Source organism: Bos grunniens, chromosome 20 (genome assembly GCF_055505025.1).
Source record: "Bos grunniens cultivar Pamir isolate PY7600 chromosome 20, Bosgru_T2T1.0, whole genome shotgun sequence".
Lineage (NCBI taxonomy): Eukaryota > Metazoa > Chordata > Mammalia > Artiodactyla > Bovidae > Bos > Bos grunniens.
Window position 1 is genome coordinate 38,145,772 of NC_141184.1, and position 17,097 is coordinate 38,162,868.

The 17,097-nt window shown below is 41.9% G+C and overlaps 1 protein-coding gene across 8 annotated transcripts in view; it reads right to left on the reverse strand.

Moving 5' to 3' along the window:
* TTC33 (tetratricopeptide repeat domain 33) overlaps positions 1-14,871 on the reverse strand; it is a 30,226-nt gene extending 15,355 nt beyond the window's left edge. For 2 of the 8 annotated variants that reach the window (XM_086361560.1, XM_086361557.1), the window contains exons 1-2: positions 14,720-14,871; positions 11,377-11,607 (exon numbers count right to left, since the gene is read on the reverse strand). Coding sequence is in view for 4 of the 8 variants with exons in the window: in XM_086361557.1 (XP_086217683.1) it covers positions 11,377-11,597 (221 nt within the window). In the remaining 4 variants the exon portion in view is untranslated. Of the gene's footprint in view, positions 1-11,376; positions 11,608-14,498 lie in introns of all 8 variants that reach the window. The other 6 variants (XM_086361563.1, XM_086361558.1, XM_086361564.1 and 3 more) reach the window with 3 other exon arrangements.
* Between the last annotated feature and the right edge of the window lie 2,226 nt (positions 14,872-17,097).

Below are 17,097 nucleotides of genomic sequence, written 5' to 3' on the forward strand. Positions count from 1 at the left end.
GAATCCCAGGGACAGGGGAGCCTGGTGGGCTGCCGTCTCTGGGGTTGCACAGAGTTGGACACAACTGAAGCAACTTAACAGCAGCAGCATACTTAAATGATAAATATGATAAAATCATAATAAAGGCAACAATAAAGAGTAATTCTCTTCACCTAGATGAACTCAATCACTTGTCTTCTCGCTCTCTTGGAGAAGCCTTCTGCTGAATACTGGCTCACGGTGTCTTTGTAAAACTATTTGAGGGGTGCTTCCCTAATGGCTCAGTAGTAAAGAATCCGTCTACCAAAGCAGGAGACAAGAATTCGATCCCTGATCCGGAAGATCCCACATGCCTTGGAGCATTTAAGCCTGTGCGCCACAACTGTCAAGACTGTTCTCTAGAACCTGCCTGTGATCCGCAATAAGAGAAGCCACCTCAATGAGAAGTCCATGCACAGCAATTAGAGTAGCCTCTGCTTGATGCAACTAGAGAAAAGCTCATCCAGCCAAAAATAAATAAATAAATAACTTAAAAAAAAAAACTATTTGAAACTTTACATTTATTTCCATGTTTATTTAAACTAAAAGCTCTATGTAGACAGTGTAATAGGTATTTTGTTCACCAAAGTATATGCAGCTGTAGCAACTATAGGATGAACTGGAACTCTATGGAAGGGGCCTGACCAGAAAATATCAGCCACTGCCTAATTCAAAACTGTAAATGGCATAATTAGAAATGTAGTCTTAAGAGTCCTAATGACCAAAAACAAAAAACAAAAAGGAGTCCTAATGAATTTCAGTGCCATGTCTGACTCTTCGCAACCTCGTAGACTATGGCCTGCCAGGCTCCTCTTTCCATGGAATTCTTCAGGCAAGAATACTGGAGTGGGTAGACATTCCCTTCTCCAGGGGATGGATATTCCTGATCCAAGGATCGAATCCGGGTCTCCTGCATTGCAGGCAGATTCTTTATCATCTAAGCCACCAGGGAAGCCTGTATTTGGAGAACCTAGCAATGAAAATAAACCAAACTTTTGGGCTAAGGTAAATACATTATTTGAAAAATTAATCCCAGTGATCAATGAAGAATTTTCAGTTCATAAGATAAATGTAAAAATCCTAAATAAAGGATTAGCAATTAAATCCAGCAACTTAGTAAGGTATAAAACCACATGACCATGTAGGATACACTTCAGAAAACCATTGCAAAAGGTTTCATGAGATGATGGAGGAAAAGATTACATGACACTCAACAATGCTTACTATAATTTAATATCCATTTTTTATTATTTATAGCTATTATCTATATGATTTTTAACAAAAAAATACATACATCATTGAAGAAATTTAGTTCCTTGGTGCTGCTGCTGCTGCTGCTAAGTCGCTTCAGTCGTGTCCAACTCTATGCGACCCCTGAGACGGCAGCCCACCAGGCTCCCCTGTCCCTGGGATTCTCCAGGCAACACTGGAGTGGGCTGCCATTTCCGTCTCCAATGCGTGCATGCATTCTAAGCCAGTTCAGTTGTGTCCAACTCTGTGCCACTCTACGGACAGCAGCCCACCAGGCTCCTCTGTCCACAGGATTCTCCAGGCAAGAATACTGGAGTAGGTTGCCATTTCCTTCTCCTCCTTGGTGCTATTATACACTAAATATTAATCATATTGACATTATCTCTAAAAGTATTAACTACATCACCCCAAAAAAGTGGCATATTATGAGTGATTATAAGCTTTTCTCTAACATTTCCAAATGTTATTATAGACACTATATGAAAAATTTTGGAAGTATGCTATGTTCTATCATCTTTCTCTTGAAAGTTAAATTATTCCTTCTTAATAATTCTTATACTCATAATTTTCTAATTTATAGTAGAGTAGTAAATTCCATAGGATTTAACAGTAGCAAGTTGATCTCTCCCAGTCTTAGCCTATCTGTCCAATCTTTTTTCTCGTACTCGCCACCAGACCTCTGCTTCCCTCAGCTGTGTCTTTTTTTTTTTTTTTTTTTTTTTACTTTTTGGCCATGCCATGTGGCATCTTCCCAGACCAGGGATCAAACCCACACCCGCTGCAGTGGAAGTGCAAAGTCTTAACCACTGGACCACCAGAGAAGTTCCTAAGCTGCATCTCTGCCTCGTCTCTACCCACATATCTACCCTTAGTGTACAAATGTGCACATTAAGGTTCCCATTCCTCCCCCTCCTCACCTAGTCAAAGGCTCTCTGTCCTCTGAGACCAAGTAAAAATCCTCTTTTCTCATGAAAACCATGAGCATCATTTAATTGGCCACAAAGTCCCACTTCTAAGTACTTTACGTTTTACTAAACACTTTCCATACAATTACTTAACACACCATTATTTTCATAGAAAGTTAATTCACTTAGTACTCACCAAGTTCTATAAGACTGGCATTTGTTCTCATTTTACTGAGACCATTGACCAGAGAGTAGTTACAGAAGTAGTCCAAAGACACATGAGAAACCAGGACTTGAAGCGTGCTCTTAGAATTACATGACCAATGCTTTCTCCAATGACCCCAATGTTGTTTTCATTTAATTTTTCTCTAATTCTTCCATGTATTTTTATCTTCTCTTTACTAATGAATTCAAGGACCAAAGGGTGGGTTTGCTTATATTCTCTACAACACCCAGAACATGGCTGGGCACAGAAAAGGTGCTAATATCACTGATTCTGCCTAACTAATTTGTCCTTTCCTTCTCCAAGAGAAGTCTTGGAAAGCAGCAGAGAGAAGCATGGAAGATAGCAAGAAGAGACAGGAGCTAGCATGCTTCCAGAACATTTAAACAAAAAGGAAAGAAGTAAAAACAAAATTCTACCCTCAGACAAAAGTAGCAGACACCTTAATTCTTTTTTGTTTCATCTCACCATTCTAGGTACAGAAATTACAAGAAATTCCCAAGACCAGGTGAATGGAAATATGGGTAGAAAGAAATCAAGAGATTAGAAGTAGGGGTATCTTAAGACTCTGGGAAGAGCCATTGTGGCTTTGGGGAAGGGTCTGGAGGCCAAGGTCAGCATAGTAATGGTCCATACAGTGAGTATTTCGGGCTTTGTGAGCCACAGTCTCTGACACAACTACTCAATCTGCTGTAGCACAAAATCAGTCACAGGCAATACACAAAGAAAAGTACCTGCTTGTGTCCCAATACAAGTTTATTTATAAAAGCAGACTTCGGTGTGCCAACCCCTACTCTAGTTGCCCCGTGCGTGCCAAGTCACTTCAGTCATGTCCAACTCTTTGCAACCCTATGGACTGCAGCCTGACAGGCTCCTCTGTCCATTGGATTCTCTCAGCAAGAATACTGGAGAGGGCTGCCATGCCTTCCCTCCAGGGGATCTTCCCAACCCAGGGGAAAAAACCCGTGTCTCTTATGTCTCCTGCACTGGCAGGTGGGTTCTTTACCACGAGCGCCACCTGGAAAGCCCCAACTTGATCCAACCACTGATAAACTTTGTCACTTTCAGTCCTAGTTTCTTCCTAACTCAAGCAAGGGCAGTCATCACCCCATGGGGGGCATTTATGGAGGACTTTTTGGTTGTCACTAAGGCTTGGAGACACTAGTGGCAAGAGGATCAAGGATTAGCAGCCTGCAAAGCAAAGGGCAATCATGCACAGGAGACTCTCCTGCCCAAAATGCCAACAGCATTATTCCTAAAAAGTCAGGATGGCTCTTCCCATCCACCCCCACAAAGCTGCTTATGCACTAAAGTTTAAGTCGTCCCAAAGTACAAAATAAACCAAGAAGTTTAACATGACACTGACCATCACTAGTTCTGTTTTCTCCTTTCATTAAGGCAGGCATGCATGTATGCCCACACATACAAAAACGCACACCTGCACACACAGGCACACAGATTTGAGGCAGAAAGAAAAATGTCCTCTTCCCCAGCCGCATTGCTTTGATTTGGAAAACAGCCACTCCTGTTAGCAGAGGCACTGCCAGATGAAATGTGCACTGTTGCTAAAGGCACACATAGGTTTAAAGGAAAACTGAGCTGCTTTCCACCGGCTGAAGAGAGCCAAGAACTGATGGGCATTCACTTCACTACCATCAGCTTGTGGAATTCCCTCCCCTATCTCATTTCTCATTTCTCCTTTTGCTTTTTCTCATTTCTCCCCTTCTCCTGGCCTATGAATAAAAGGTGGTACCACCAAGCTCCTTCATTTTTGGATCACAGGAAACTTGGCACCTAATAAATCAATGGTCACTCATAAACTCTACAGCATATCTCTTAATTCAACTTCGGTTTGGAACAGATTGAACAGACATGGCCCTACTGCAGCTGCTGGATAGGAAGCATTAAAAGATAAAAACTTGCTTTAAAGTCACTATGGTTAATAAGTGTCCAAAGTCTGATTCAGCCAGTTTAAAGACAACCTTAACAGTATGCCACTGAACTAGCACAAAGAAGGAAGCAGAGTGAATAGTTCCAGGGACTGCCCAAGGGCTGGGTAAGATACGACCTGAGGTACAGGAACAGCTGGTGACCAAGCCAAGCAAATCAGCACACTTATTACCAGATAGAAATGTCACAGGGTTTAGCTACTTTGCTCCCAATTAGATTTGTAATTTGCTATAGCATCAAGTTTAATGAGCTATATAGTTACCAGCTTATTCATTTAGTAAGCATTTACTGAGCACCAGAGCAGAAAACTACTGGGCCAGGTAGTATTCTAGGTACTGCGGATGCAGCATTCAACAAAATATAAAAGGACCTACCATTCTTCTCAAATTTACATTCTAGAATGTACGTGTGTGGGAAGTCGGCACAAAAAGACAACAAATATAAATTAAAACATGGTTAAGTACCACGATGACAGACACACGGAGGGCTATGACAGGGGTGAGGAAAAGTCTCTCTGGGAAGGCATCTGAGCTGAGAGCTGAGTGACAGAAAGCGGTCAGCTAATGGAAAATCTGGAGAGGTTCATTCCAGACAAAGGAAAAGGCCAAGCGAGGCTTAAACACCCTATTTTTTTTTTTTTGAGGCAAGAAAAGAAAACCAGCATGGCTGTAGGAGGAGGAGGAAAGAAGGGAACTGACAGGTAAGAGAAGTAGTCTGAAGCCATGGTTATGGAACTAGTAGGCCATGGTTATGAGCGTAGATTTTCTTGTGTGAGGGATGGGGAATCCACAGTTTCCAAGCAATACAGTCATGAATCGCTTTGCATTTTGAAAACATCAGTTGGGCCCAGCGGAGGAAAATTAACTGTAAGGGTGTAAGAGTGAGCACAGGGAGGCCTGTTAGGAGACTACCAGAGTAATCTAGATAAGATGACAATAAACTAGACTAGGATGACAGCAATGAAGATAGAAGGGGGGATAAAAGTGATTCAGAATACATGAAAAAGTGAAATTGTCTCAACGTGGACCGGATAAGAGCAGTGAAAAAAGGAAAGGAATCCAGGATGATATGTTAGCCTGATGATATGAAGCCTAAGCTTACAGGCTAACTCTGTGGCAGATAGGATCCAAGGAAAGATTGAGGAAAAAAGAGAAAAGTGAGGCAGTTTGGGAGAATAAACACAAGGCATATGTTAAGCTGACAACAGCTTCAAAAACAAACACAGATGATTGTTAACCTTGGAGGACTTCTTCAGACACAGTGTGAAACCTCTTTGTACTGGAAACAGTCCAGTGGGGAATGGAGGAAAAAGAATTTATTTGCAGTCTCCCTCCCATATCCTGCCTCCCATTGATCAAAGTCAGTCCCACAAGGCTTTAACCCATTCACACTTCTGGGTATGTGACCCAGTCCCTCTGAAGCACCATAAGGTCCAACCTAGCCAGCATCAAGGTGTGATGGTCTTTGCATTATCAGCACCATACATGGCGGCTCTCTAGTCTGTTCTGACAGCAGCGTCTGCCGGGACCTTATGGTAATAAGAATAGTTGTAATAACCTATTATGAAAAATAATCTGAAAAAATATATATATATGTAACTGAATCACTTTGCTGTATACCTAAAACTGACACAATACTGTAAATCAACTACACATCAATTTTTAAAAAACTATCAAAAAAAAAGAATATCATGAGCTTTCTCAAGGGCAGGGATCTGAGGGTGAGGGGGGCTGATTAGTTCTGGAATGGCACATCAACCAGCAGAGATGACTTCGAGATTCCAGTTTGTTTGTTGTAGTTGCTAAGTCGTGCCCAACTCTGTGACCCCAAGGATGATAGCCCATCAGGCTCCTCTGTCCACATAATTTTTCAGGCAAGCATACTGGAGTGGGTTTTCATTTCCTTCTCCATGGGACCTTCCCCACCCAGGGATCGAACTCATATCTCCTACATTGCAGGTGAGTTCTTTACTGTCAAAAATTGTGAATCACTACATTGTACACCTATAACTTATATAATATTATACATCAACTATAGTTAAATTTTAAAAAGGGTAAAAAAGAGAGAGAGAAAAACAGATGATATCAAAACAAAAGGAGGGGAGACTTCCCTGGTAGTCTAGTGGCTAAGACTCCATGCTCCCAATGCAGGGCGCCTGAGTTCAATCCCTAGTCAGGGAACTAAGATCCCATATGCCATAACTAAGACCTGGTGAAACCAAAAATTCATTAAATAGATTAAAAAAAAAAAACCTTTTTAAAAAATGAGGGTGGTTTTAGGAACAAGATTCCTGAAAAGGCAAAAAGGGATGAGATAGGCCTTTGATAAAAGCAGGGGCACTTCATTACAACACAGTGAAAGTAAGTGGCCTTGATGCAGACACACTCAGACTGGAAGACGTGGGGTGAGAAAATAAAAGGCATTCTACACTGACTGCATCTATTCTCTTCTGCAGAATAAGAGGCAAGATCACTATCATTAAATACATCCAGGCCAGCACTCAACAGAATGCATTTCACACAGCCAGGTCACCCTCAAGTTCACTTTGGTAGTACGCTTTTCTAGACAAGGAACAAAACTCATGGCAAATTATAAATTATTCCAGCTTTCCAAATATACACACTAATACAAGGAAAAATGAGACCACTCAGCTACACAATTAAATATCACCATCTAGTGGCTGAAACCTTAAAAGCCAGTATATAAAAGTTTGAACCCATACTGTGATTCTTAAAAAGGTATGCATGGCCTGTGCATGCATGTGTCCTGTGCAAGTGTGTGCGTGCTAAGTCATGCCCGACTTTTGTAGCCCGCCAGGCTACATGGAATTTTCCAGGCAAGGATACTGGAGTGGTTAAAAAAAAAAAAAAAAAGAATACTGGAGTGGGTTGCCATTTCCTCCTCCAGGGGATCTTCCTGACCCAAGGACTGACTCCACATCTCCTGCATTGCAGGCAGATTCTTCACTGCTGAACCACCTTGGAAGTCTACGGTATGTCCTGGTTAGTATTAATTTGATAAAAAGATACTTGAACAAAATAATTCATAAAAAAAAAATTTAATACTTCATGATATGTATCAATCACATATAAAATCTTACATTATCTAAAGTATATTCACCAGTGCGTACTAGGTGCTATGTGGCATGCTAAGTGTTTATACATGGACTTGCTCTTTAATCCCCCAATAGTTTATGAGACAAATGTCACCTTCATTTTATATATAAGGAAACTATAAATTGACAAAGGATTAAGAATCTGCCCAAAATTTTTACAGTAAAAATGATAAAGTTAGCATCTGAATAGAATTAAAATGATTTCAAAATCCACACTCAAAACCACCAGACTTACTATACTGTCTCTGTAAGGCACCAGGGGCTTCCCAGGTGGCACAGTGGTGAAGAATCTGCCTGCCAGTACAGGAGATGCAAGAGACGCAGGTTCAATTCCTGAGTTGGAAAGATCCCCTGGAGTAGGAAATGGCAACCCACTCCAGTATTCTTGTCTGGAAAATTCCATAGACAGAGGGGTCGCAAAGACTGAGGGACTGAGCACACACAATCATAAGGCACTAACATTATTTGGGCTTCAGTAGAAAAGTAAACCAGTTTTCTGTTAGATGGAATCATGAAGACTACAAGGTAGAACTTCAAAATTTAAAAGCTATTCTGTTGCAAACCACATTTTCCTGAGAGTAGTTAATAGTTTGTTACTAATGAAGTAAACTGGACAGGGTAGAGTCTGTGATGCTCAAGAACTGTGCCTCCTTTGGAGGAAGAATGACATTAACACACTTGGATCATACATATTCAATGTACTCAGACAATTCCCTAAGTGCTAAATAAAACGAAATGAGAAAACCTGCAGGGTAAAAAAAATCTCAAGGAGGCAAAACAATGTATCCCAGGAAATTGAAGGAGCTCCCTCCTTTCCATCAATCTTCCCTCCCTCCTTCTCTAGCAATGCCTCCAGAGGCACCCCTACTTCTCTACACTCTTAGGATTATTACTCATTCCAAGTTCAAAGTTGTTTCATATTTTGTTACTTAATCCTTACCACCATAGCTTTTGGGGAAAGGAATTGGACTCAGAAAAGAACAATAATTCTCAAGTGTCATATTCTCAGGCAGGAGGAAGACAGGAAAATTCTATTCCCAAAGGTCCTCTGTGGTTGGAATATGAAATAAGATATGTTCCCAGAATGGTGTTCCAATCTGGAGTTTAAAAATATATATTTCTATAGGTACAAGGTAATATATGGTAGTTAATCCACAAAAACCTATTTAGCCACGATATACCATAACACAGCAGCCTTACAAATGTTCAGTAAATATCTACTGACTGGCCTTGTAAATGACACAAATTGTTCTAAGAGCTAAAGGTAGGGTACAAAAGTCTGTTTAGACAAAGTCCCTACATTCCTGGAGCTTACATTTCTATAGAAGGCAAAGAAATATAAAGCACTAAATAAGTGAAAAATGTAACTTCAAAAAGGGAGAAATACTAAAAGAAAATTTAAAAAGCTGATGTGATTGTGGTTTTTCTTACTTTGTTTAAGTCATAAAATTACTTCTCACCATTGTTAACAAAATACAATGAAAAGGGTCTTATTGTTGCATACAAAGAGACCACAACCTAGATTTCTCTCTTCAGGAGTGTGTACTGTAAACTTTTTTGTATTTCTTTGCTCCAGCAATACCAACTTGGTAGAATCTTCCTAAACAGGTAAAACAATTTCATGAGTCTTTCTACTTCCATGTTCTGTCCCCACTTTCCTGAAATACTTCCCAACACTATTGGTTTGGCAAATACTACTCCTTCTTTGAATCCCAACTGAAGACTGAATTTATCTGTCAGAACTTCCTTGATATACACAGGTAGAATTGGTGGCTCTGATTTCCTGTGATTCTAAAATATTTTCTATGGACCTGTCTTACTGCACACACTACTCTAATTATTTGTATTCTTGTGCAGAAGGCAATGGCACCCCACTCCAGTACTCTTGCCTGGAAAATCCCACGGACAGAGCAGCCTGATGGGCTGCAGTCCATGGGGTCGCTAAGAGTTGGACACGACTGAGCAACTTCACTTTCACTTTTCACTTTCATCCACTGGAGAAGGAAATGGCAACCCAGTCCAGTGTTCTTGCCTGGAGAATCCCAGGGATGGGGGAGCCTGGTGGGCTGCCGTCTATGGGGTCGCACAGAGTCGGACACGACTGAAGCCACTTAGCAGCAGCAGCAGCATCTTATCAAAAGCTGAGCTCCTTAAAATTTATTAATATATCTTACCTCTCTTTGAATGTTTTTTAAAAGAAGGATGAATGGATGAATGGCTATTTGATGTTAGATTTTAATGATGACGTTACACATTTCTTAAAACTGAACACATTTTAAAGAAATTGGTACATCAATAAATGTCTAACACTGTTCGTACACCTTGGCACATCAACAAGCCTTACAGCACTTGAAATAACTGCCACCCTAACAACGAATTCACTTTCTGATCTCTCACCTTTGCAGAGATCAATTTAATGATTTTCTCTGAAACACAGATTTAGAAATATAAGTCATGAGTAAAGAAGTTTTTCAATCTTTTGTAAGGTTTATTTGATTAGCATTGCTTTCACCTAATCACAAAATAGACATTTAAAATTCTTTCTTTAAAAAAAAAGCTGATGTGATGGAAAACAAGGAAGTACAGGATGCTGTGTAGCCAGGGAGTGGTTTGCTGAGAAGAGGACTTATGAGCAGAGATCTGAAGGACAAGACGATAAACATCAGAACACAGGAACTAACAGGTTTTCAGATAAGAGTCATGAGACAAAGGTGCATCAAGAACTGTCTTCAAAAACACAAGGAAGGACACTGTGGCTTAAAATGTACCGAAAATGATAGTGATTTAAGATGAAGTTGATGGGGAAAGGATTGAGTTCTAGTCTTTTAATTTAACTTTACTATTCTTCCTTATATTATTTCCTACTCCTCATATTACTTTCAATCATGTTGAATATTCTCTTAGATATTTTTAAACCATTATTTCTATTTTTTTGGCTTAGAGTAGCCAGATGACTCACAGAACTCAGATTCCTTTAATTCTGTTTAGTGATCCTTCAAAGCTGTGTATACAGTAATCCAAAAACATATGCTAAAGAGCTAAAATACTTAATTATCTCACAGTGCTCTCCATTCAAAATAAAACATCCTATCCAGCTGATTTCAGTGAAATGACTCAATGTTTTGACATGCAAGGAAAAAAAAAGCTATTTGTTTATCCACAAAGTTGATATCTCTCATCTACCACAGGAAATTCAGAGGGAATCCCATGGCAATAATTGAATGGCTCTTCCCTTCTACACACTAGTGTGGTCTAGAGAAAAAGATAAAAATGACAAAATTAATGAACTTTTAACAGGCATTTACAGGAATTTCTAAACATGTTTTATGGATGTTCTCAAAATGATTTCATAAATGTGGAAAATTTACAGTTGATTTTCTTCTAAGATAGAACAGCCAATCTTGAGAAGTCCTACAAGAGAAAAATCTTTGTGCTTAAACATTACAAATGAGAATTCACCATCTAACATTAGGACACAAAGCTGTTAGTTGTCGCTGACTGTCTTCCCTTCACTTTCAATTTGAGGTGCTAATATTTTATAGTTTAAGCATTACTTCATGTTTTACATTAAAATTCAATAAGATTACTCCCAGAATCAAAATAACATTCCTAGAAACAAAAAGGCTGGTTCCTCAACTTTGACTCAATTAAGACAAAAATGATAAATAAGGAATCTTTTATAATCATCCTTACCAATAGTGGGAAAAAAAGAAGAAAAAGAATAAAGAAAAGCATTTTTTAAAAGTGCTTCTTGTCAGCACTCCTACTTCTAATGTCTCAAACGCTTCAGCACCACAAAGGATATACCAGTCAGCGCCACCCAGGCCCGACTGTAGATCTCTGGATGATCTGAAGAGCATTCCATCCTACCAAAGACCAAAGCCATCCTCTAAAAGAAAACTTTAAAAACATACCTTTTATTTTCAGCCAGAGTGGCTCCTTCATCCTTCAGCTGTTTGCTTTTCTCAGCACAGCCTTCAAGGAGACTTTCTTTCCTCCGTTTAACAGCATGAAGCCAGTTGCCTTCATCTTTCCCGACTGCATCCTTCTCATCAGCAGCTTCAGCTTCAAACTGCTGGGATGTGACCTTTGAGACCTTCTCACCAATCTTCCTTTTCCATCCAAAGGAAGCCATTCTGGAAAAACTACGAAGAGAGAGCTTTAAATTTCATACTTGGCCCTTTATAGAAGTATTTCAACAAACAGGTAAAGAAAGCATAAAAGGATAAGGCTGTCACCATTTTTTGGCCCCTAATTAAAAGAGCGGATCTAGGCGATAATCATCTATGGCTGCTAACATCCTAAAGTGAAAGTGAAAGTGTTAGTCACTCCTCGTGTCTGACTCTGTGACCCCATGGACTACAGCCTGCCAGTTTCCTCTGTCCATGGGATTCTCCAGGCAAGAATACTGGGGTGGGTAGCCATTTCCTTCTCCAGGGGATCTTCCTAACTCAGGGATTGAACCCAGGTATCCTGGATTGCAGGCAGATTCTTTACTGCCTGAGCCACCAGGGAAGCCCAACACAGTAAAGACAGACAAGTTCACAATATGTATCTCTTGATGGAAGTGACACAGAAGCCATGAAGTATTCCTGCCAAAATTAACACTAAATCACCTCATATCTCTACCAGTTTATAAAAAATAAGGGATACAGAGGAGAATGCTAAATAACATGTCTGACAAGACAGCAAGAAACAGAAATAAGGAAAAATAAAACTGGTTTCTTCAAGAAAAAAGGAAAAGTTGGGAGGTATCCCCTAGATTAAGAGAGACTTAAAAAACAAACCAAACACAACGTGTGGATCTTGTTTAGTTACAGAATCAAACAAGCCAATGGGGAGGAAAAATTTATGAAATAATAGGGCAGATCAGAACAATGCCTTCATATTTGATGATATTAAGAAATTCTTGCTTTTTCAGGTATAATAGTATTATGTTGACAAAAAGTATGCTCATCTTTTGGGAATACATATTAAAGTATTTTACATAAAATTACACATTGTTTCAAAGTAATAGCAGGAGTGATGAGTGTGATATAAGATATACAGATTAAAAGATTGCTATGGGTTGATAAGTGATCAAGTTAGGTGATGAGTACATGGAGTCTTTGTACTTTCTTTGCATATATGTTTGAAATTTTCCATCATAAAAAGTTTTTGAAAAATTCAAAATTGGTTAATCAGAATGATAACAAATGTTAAACTGCTTTGTAAATCTGCAATAATCATACAAAATATAAGGGCTGAGTGAGCAAGCATAATTGATGGAACAAAGTTAAAACCCTGGAAGAATTCAACAAATATTTATTTGGAGGAGGGATTTACTGAGGGAGCAAAGAACTCTTGCTAGTTACATGGAAAGGTTTATAGATACTGAGATACCTTTGGAATTGTAAATGAATTTTTATATGTTTGTATGCACCCTGCACAAGAGTCTCTAAGCTTTCATTCCATTCTTAAAGGAGCCTACAACCCCAAAGAGAGTATCAACTGACGGATCAACTATTGAGATAAGGAAAAGAATGGACCAGAGGTCTACACACAACTATCAGAGAATGGGCATTGTGGGAGTACCAGAGGGAGAGAAATGAAATAATAAGTTCCAGCACATACCAAGCTCTTCATCACCAATGCACACTGAAATAAAGTATAAGTAACCACTAGGATGAAAGAGACCAAAAAAAAAGTGTGGGTGGCTATGAGGTCACTAACATGGAAAGGCCCAAGACAATGGCAGATTTTGGAGAGGTAAGAAAATTGTGGGTCATGTGCCTAAGTCCTTAATGAAGTGTCAATAAACTACAGCAATCAAGAAATGTACTGGGTGGGACTTCCCTGGGGGTCCAGTGGTTGGGACTGCATGCTTCCACTGCAGGGGGCATGGGATCCATCCCTAGTTGGGGAACTAGGATCTCACATGCTGAGAAGGGAGGCCAGAAAACAACAACCACCCCAAAACAAACCAAAAAAGAATGCCTAGGCTGATAGGGGTAAACCACACACTTCCCAAAGGAGCAGAGATTCTTAGAAAAGCCTGAGGGAGTAATGGATTATAAACTATACTAGGGAATGAGGACAAAGCCAAATCCTCTTTCCAGACCCATGATAATAGGGGAGAATGAGTTTCCTATGTTTGAAGACTACTGCAAGTAACATAGGGAAAGAACAACAACAACAAAAAGCCTGAAAATGTAAGTGTGTTTACTATGAAACGGAAGTCCAGAAGTACAGAAAGAGAACATAAGGGATCGTTAGAAAGGTCTCACAAGGTATTAGAATAAGTCATGTCAAGAAGTCTTGCATTTACCACTGTCCCTAAAGGTGACAAGAATGAGGATGATTAAGTTTTCTGGGTTCAAGTTTCCATATCAGCAATGTGAGGGACGAAACAGTGTGTGTTAGCCATTCAGTCATGTCCAACTCTTTGCGACCCCATAGACTGCAGCCCGCCAGGCTCCTCTGAGCCTGGGGGTTCTCCAGGCAAAATACTGGAGTGGGTTGCCATTCCCTTCTCCAGGGGATCTTCCCGACCCTGGGATCGAACCCTGGTCTCCTTCATTGCAGGCGGATTCTTTACCACTGAGCCACCAGGGAAGGCAACATAGTGTGGGAACCCGAATAACACAGACATTTTACCCTGCCACAAGCTAGAGAACGCTTCTCTTCACTGCGTCGGAAAATGAAGCAACGATGGCGAGGAAACCGAAGAACACAAACAAGGAAGCAAAACAGCATCCTTCTGCGTATATGGATGTATTCGGAGTTGAGGGATTCCGCAAGAAACGATTTACCAGAACACGTTACCGCAAGAGAGAAACCAGTACTAGCGATTTCCCCTCATTTTGAAAACACACACACACAAAAACTGCGAAGTTCACAAGGGCTGCCCAGGACGTCACCCGCGAGTTCAGAGCCCCGCCCCAGACACGGGCCCCGTCCCCGGGGTGCAAAGTCAGCTACCTTCTGCTCCTCGCGCCCGGGGTGCGAGCACCAAGGAGGGCCTGAACCCCAAAACTGCTGGTCCCTAGAGACCAACCTTAGCGTCCCGGCTCTGCCACACCCGCGGTGGGCCTCAACTCCGAGTTCTGAAGCTCCTTACTCCCGTCACCCCAAGACCCACCAGCCTCGTTTTCCCCCACTTCCGCCGACTTCCACCACTGACCCGTAGCCTGTGTTACCCGAAGACCACTCCCCGGGTCCCCTGTTTACATTCCGCTTGCCCTTTACCCACCGGAAACGGAAATTATCGTGCCCCACCTCCTTCCCGCTTGCCGTAGGTGCCGGGTCTTCCAAGATAGTGGGGTGGTCGACCTAGGGTGTCCGAACCGTTCGGAGCAGCGAGCTGGGAAGAGGCGACTCAGTGCCTTTCATCCGCAATCCTTTCCCTGGGACTACAAGTCCCAGAAGTCACTGCGGCCGCCCCCACCCCATTATTACCCTCCGAAGCTGGTAGTCCGGGCCGCTCGGACCGGGCACGCCCTCTAGCGGCAGACGAGAGCATCGGAGCGCTGGTGCCCACAGCCCGGGAGCGAGGGAAACTGCGTCTGCGCAGGCTGAGTGCGCGTGGAGAGGACTTCGCTGGTGGTATCGCGAGGCCAATCCAGTCAGCAGGTAGAGGGCGGAAAACGACTTCTGGGGAAATCGAGGGCATTGACACGCGGCCCTCCCTGAAGGAATTTACAACCTAGTTGAGATCAGCCAGGCGCTGAGGACAGAGGCAAACCCGACTATAAAAGTATATGAGGGTGGGGAGAGGACCAGGGAGGGCCCTAGCTCAACTCGGGGGGATGGGTCGGCGGGCGAGGGCGGCCGAGGGGGCAAAAAGTTGGATGCAGCGTCCCTAAAGAAGAAAGAACTATGACCCGAAAGTAGCTGTTTTGAAAAATAAAGTGAGAACGTGTAACACAGGGAAGTGTGTAGGAAATTGAAAAATTGAGATTGTTTTCAGTGTTGTGGTTTCATTTTTGTAGACCAAGTTTTCTCAACCTCAAGGGTGTAACGTTTCCAACTGGATCATTCTTTGAGGCAGCGGGAGGGTCGGGGTGGAGGGTGACTCCCCTGTGCGCAGCAGGGTGTTCAGCAGTATCCCTGGGCACTAGATGCCATTAGCATCCACTACCACCCCACAGACTGGTTTCAGATAGGAAAAGGAGTACGTCAAGGCTGTATATTGTCCCCCTCTTACTTAACTTATGCAGAGGACATCATGAGAAACGCTGGGCTGGAAGAAGCACAAGCTGGAATCAAGATTGCAGGGAGAAATATCAATAACCTTAGATATGCAGATGACACCACCCTTATGGCAGAAAGTGAAGAGGAACTGAAAAGCCTCTTGATGAAAGTGAAAGAGGAGACTGAAAAGGTTGGCTTAAAGCTCAACATTCAGAAAACGAAGATCATGGCATCTGGTCCCATCACTTCATGGGAAATAGATGGGGAAATGGTGGAAACAGTGTCAGACTTTATTTTGGGGGGCTCCAAAATCACTGCAGATGGTGACTGCAGCCATGAAATTTAAGACGCTTACTGCTTGAAGGAAAGTTATGACCAACCTAGATAGCGTATTCAAAAGCAGAGACATTACTTTGCCAACAAAGGTCCGTCTAGTCAAGGCTATGGTTTTTCCAGTGGTCATGTATGGATGTGAGAGTTGGACTGTGAAGAAAGCTGAGCGCCGAAGAATTGGTGCTTTTTAACTATGGTGTTGGAGAAGACTGTTGAGAGTCCCTTGGACTGCAAGGAGATCCAACCAGTCCATTCTAAAGGAGATCAGCCCTGGGATTTCTTTGGAAGGAATGATGCTAAAGCTGAAATTCCAGTACTTTGGCCACCTCATGTGAAGAGCTGACTCATTGGAAAAGACTCTGATGCTGGGAGGGATTGGGGGCAGGAGGAGAAGGGGACAACAGAGGATGAGATGGCTGGATGGCATCACTGACTCGATGGATGTGACTTTGAGTGAACTCCAGGAGTTGGTGATGGACAGGGAGGCCTGGCGTGCTGCGATTCACGGGGTCACAAAGAGTCGGACACGACTGAGCGACTGAACTGAACTAAACTGAACTGAACCACCCCACCAGTGGTGACAACCAAAAATGTCTCCAGAAGTTGCCCAAAGTCCCTGGAAGGAAGATAGGTCCCCCTCCTCTGCCTCATTGAGAACCACTGATGGGAAACAATGATTCTCCAAAGATGAGCCTCAGACCCCTGAGGGTCCTCAAGATCCTTTCAGAGTCAGAAGTATTTGGGGGACTTCTCTATGGGTTAGAATACGCCTTGAAATGCAGGGACACAGGTTCCATACCTGATTGGGAAACTAAAAATCTGTCATGCCACAGAGCAACTAAACCTGCACACCACAGAGTCTGTGCACTGCAACAACTGAAGCCTGCCTGCTCTGGAGTGCGAGCGTGACAGTGACAGATAGCACATGAGGAAATGAAGATCTTACCTGCTGCAACAGAGACCCAGTGCAGCCAAATAAGTAAATTTAAAAACAAAACTATATTTTCATACTATCATGACATCATTTACCTTTTTCATAATGTTGACATTTGCGGTAAGAATGGAAAAGCAATGGTGGCTAAAACCACTGGGACCTCAGTACAAATCAAGGTGGTGATACCAAGCTGTAC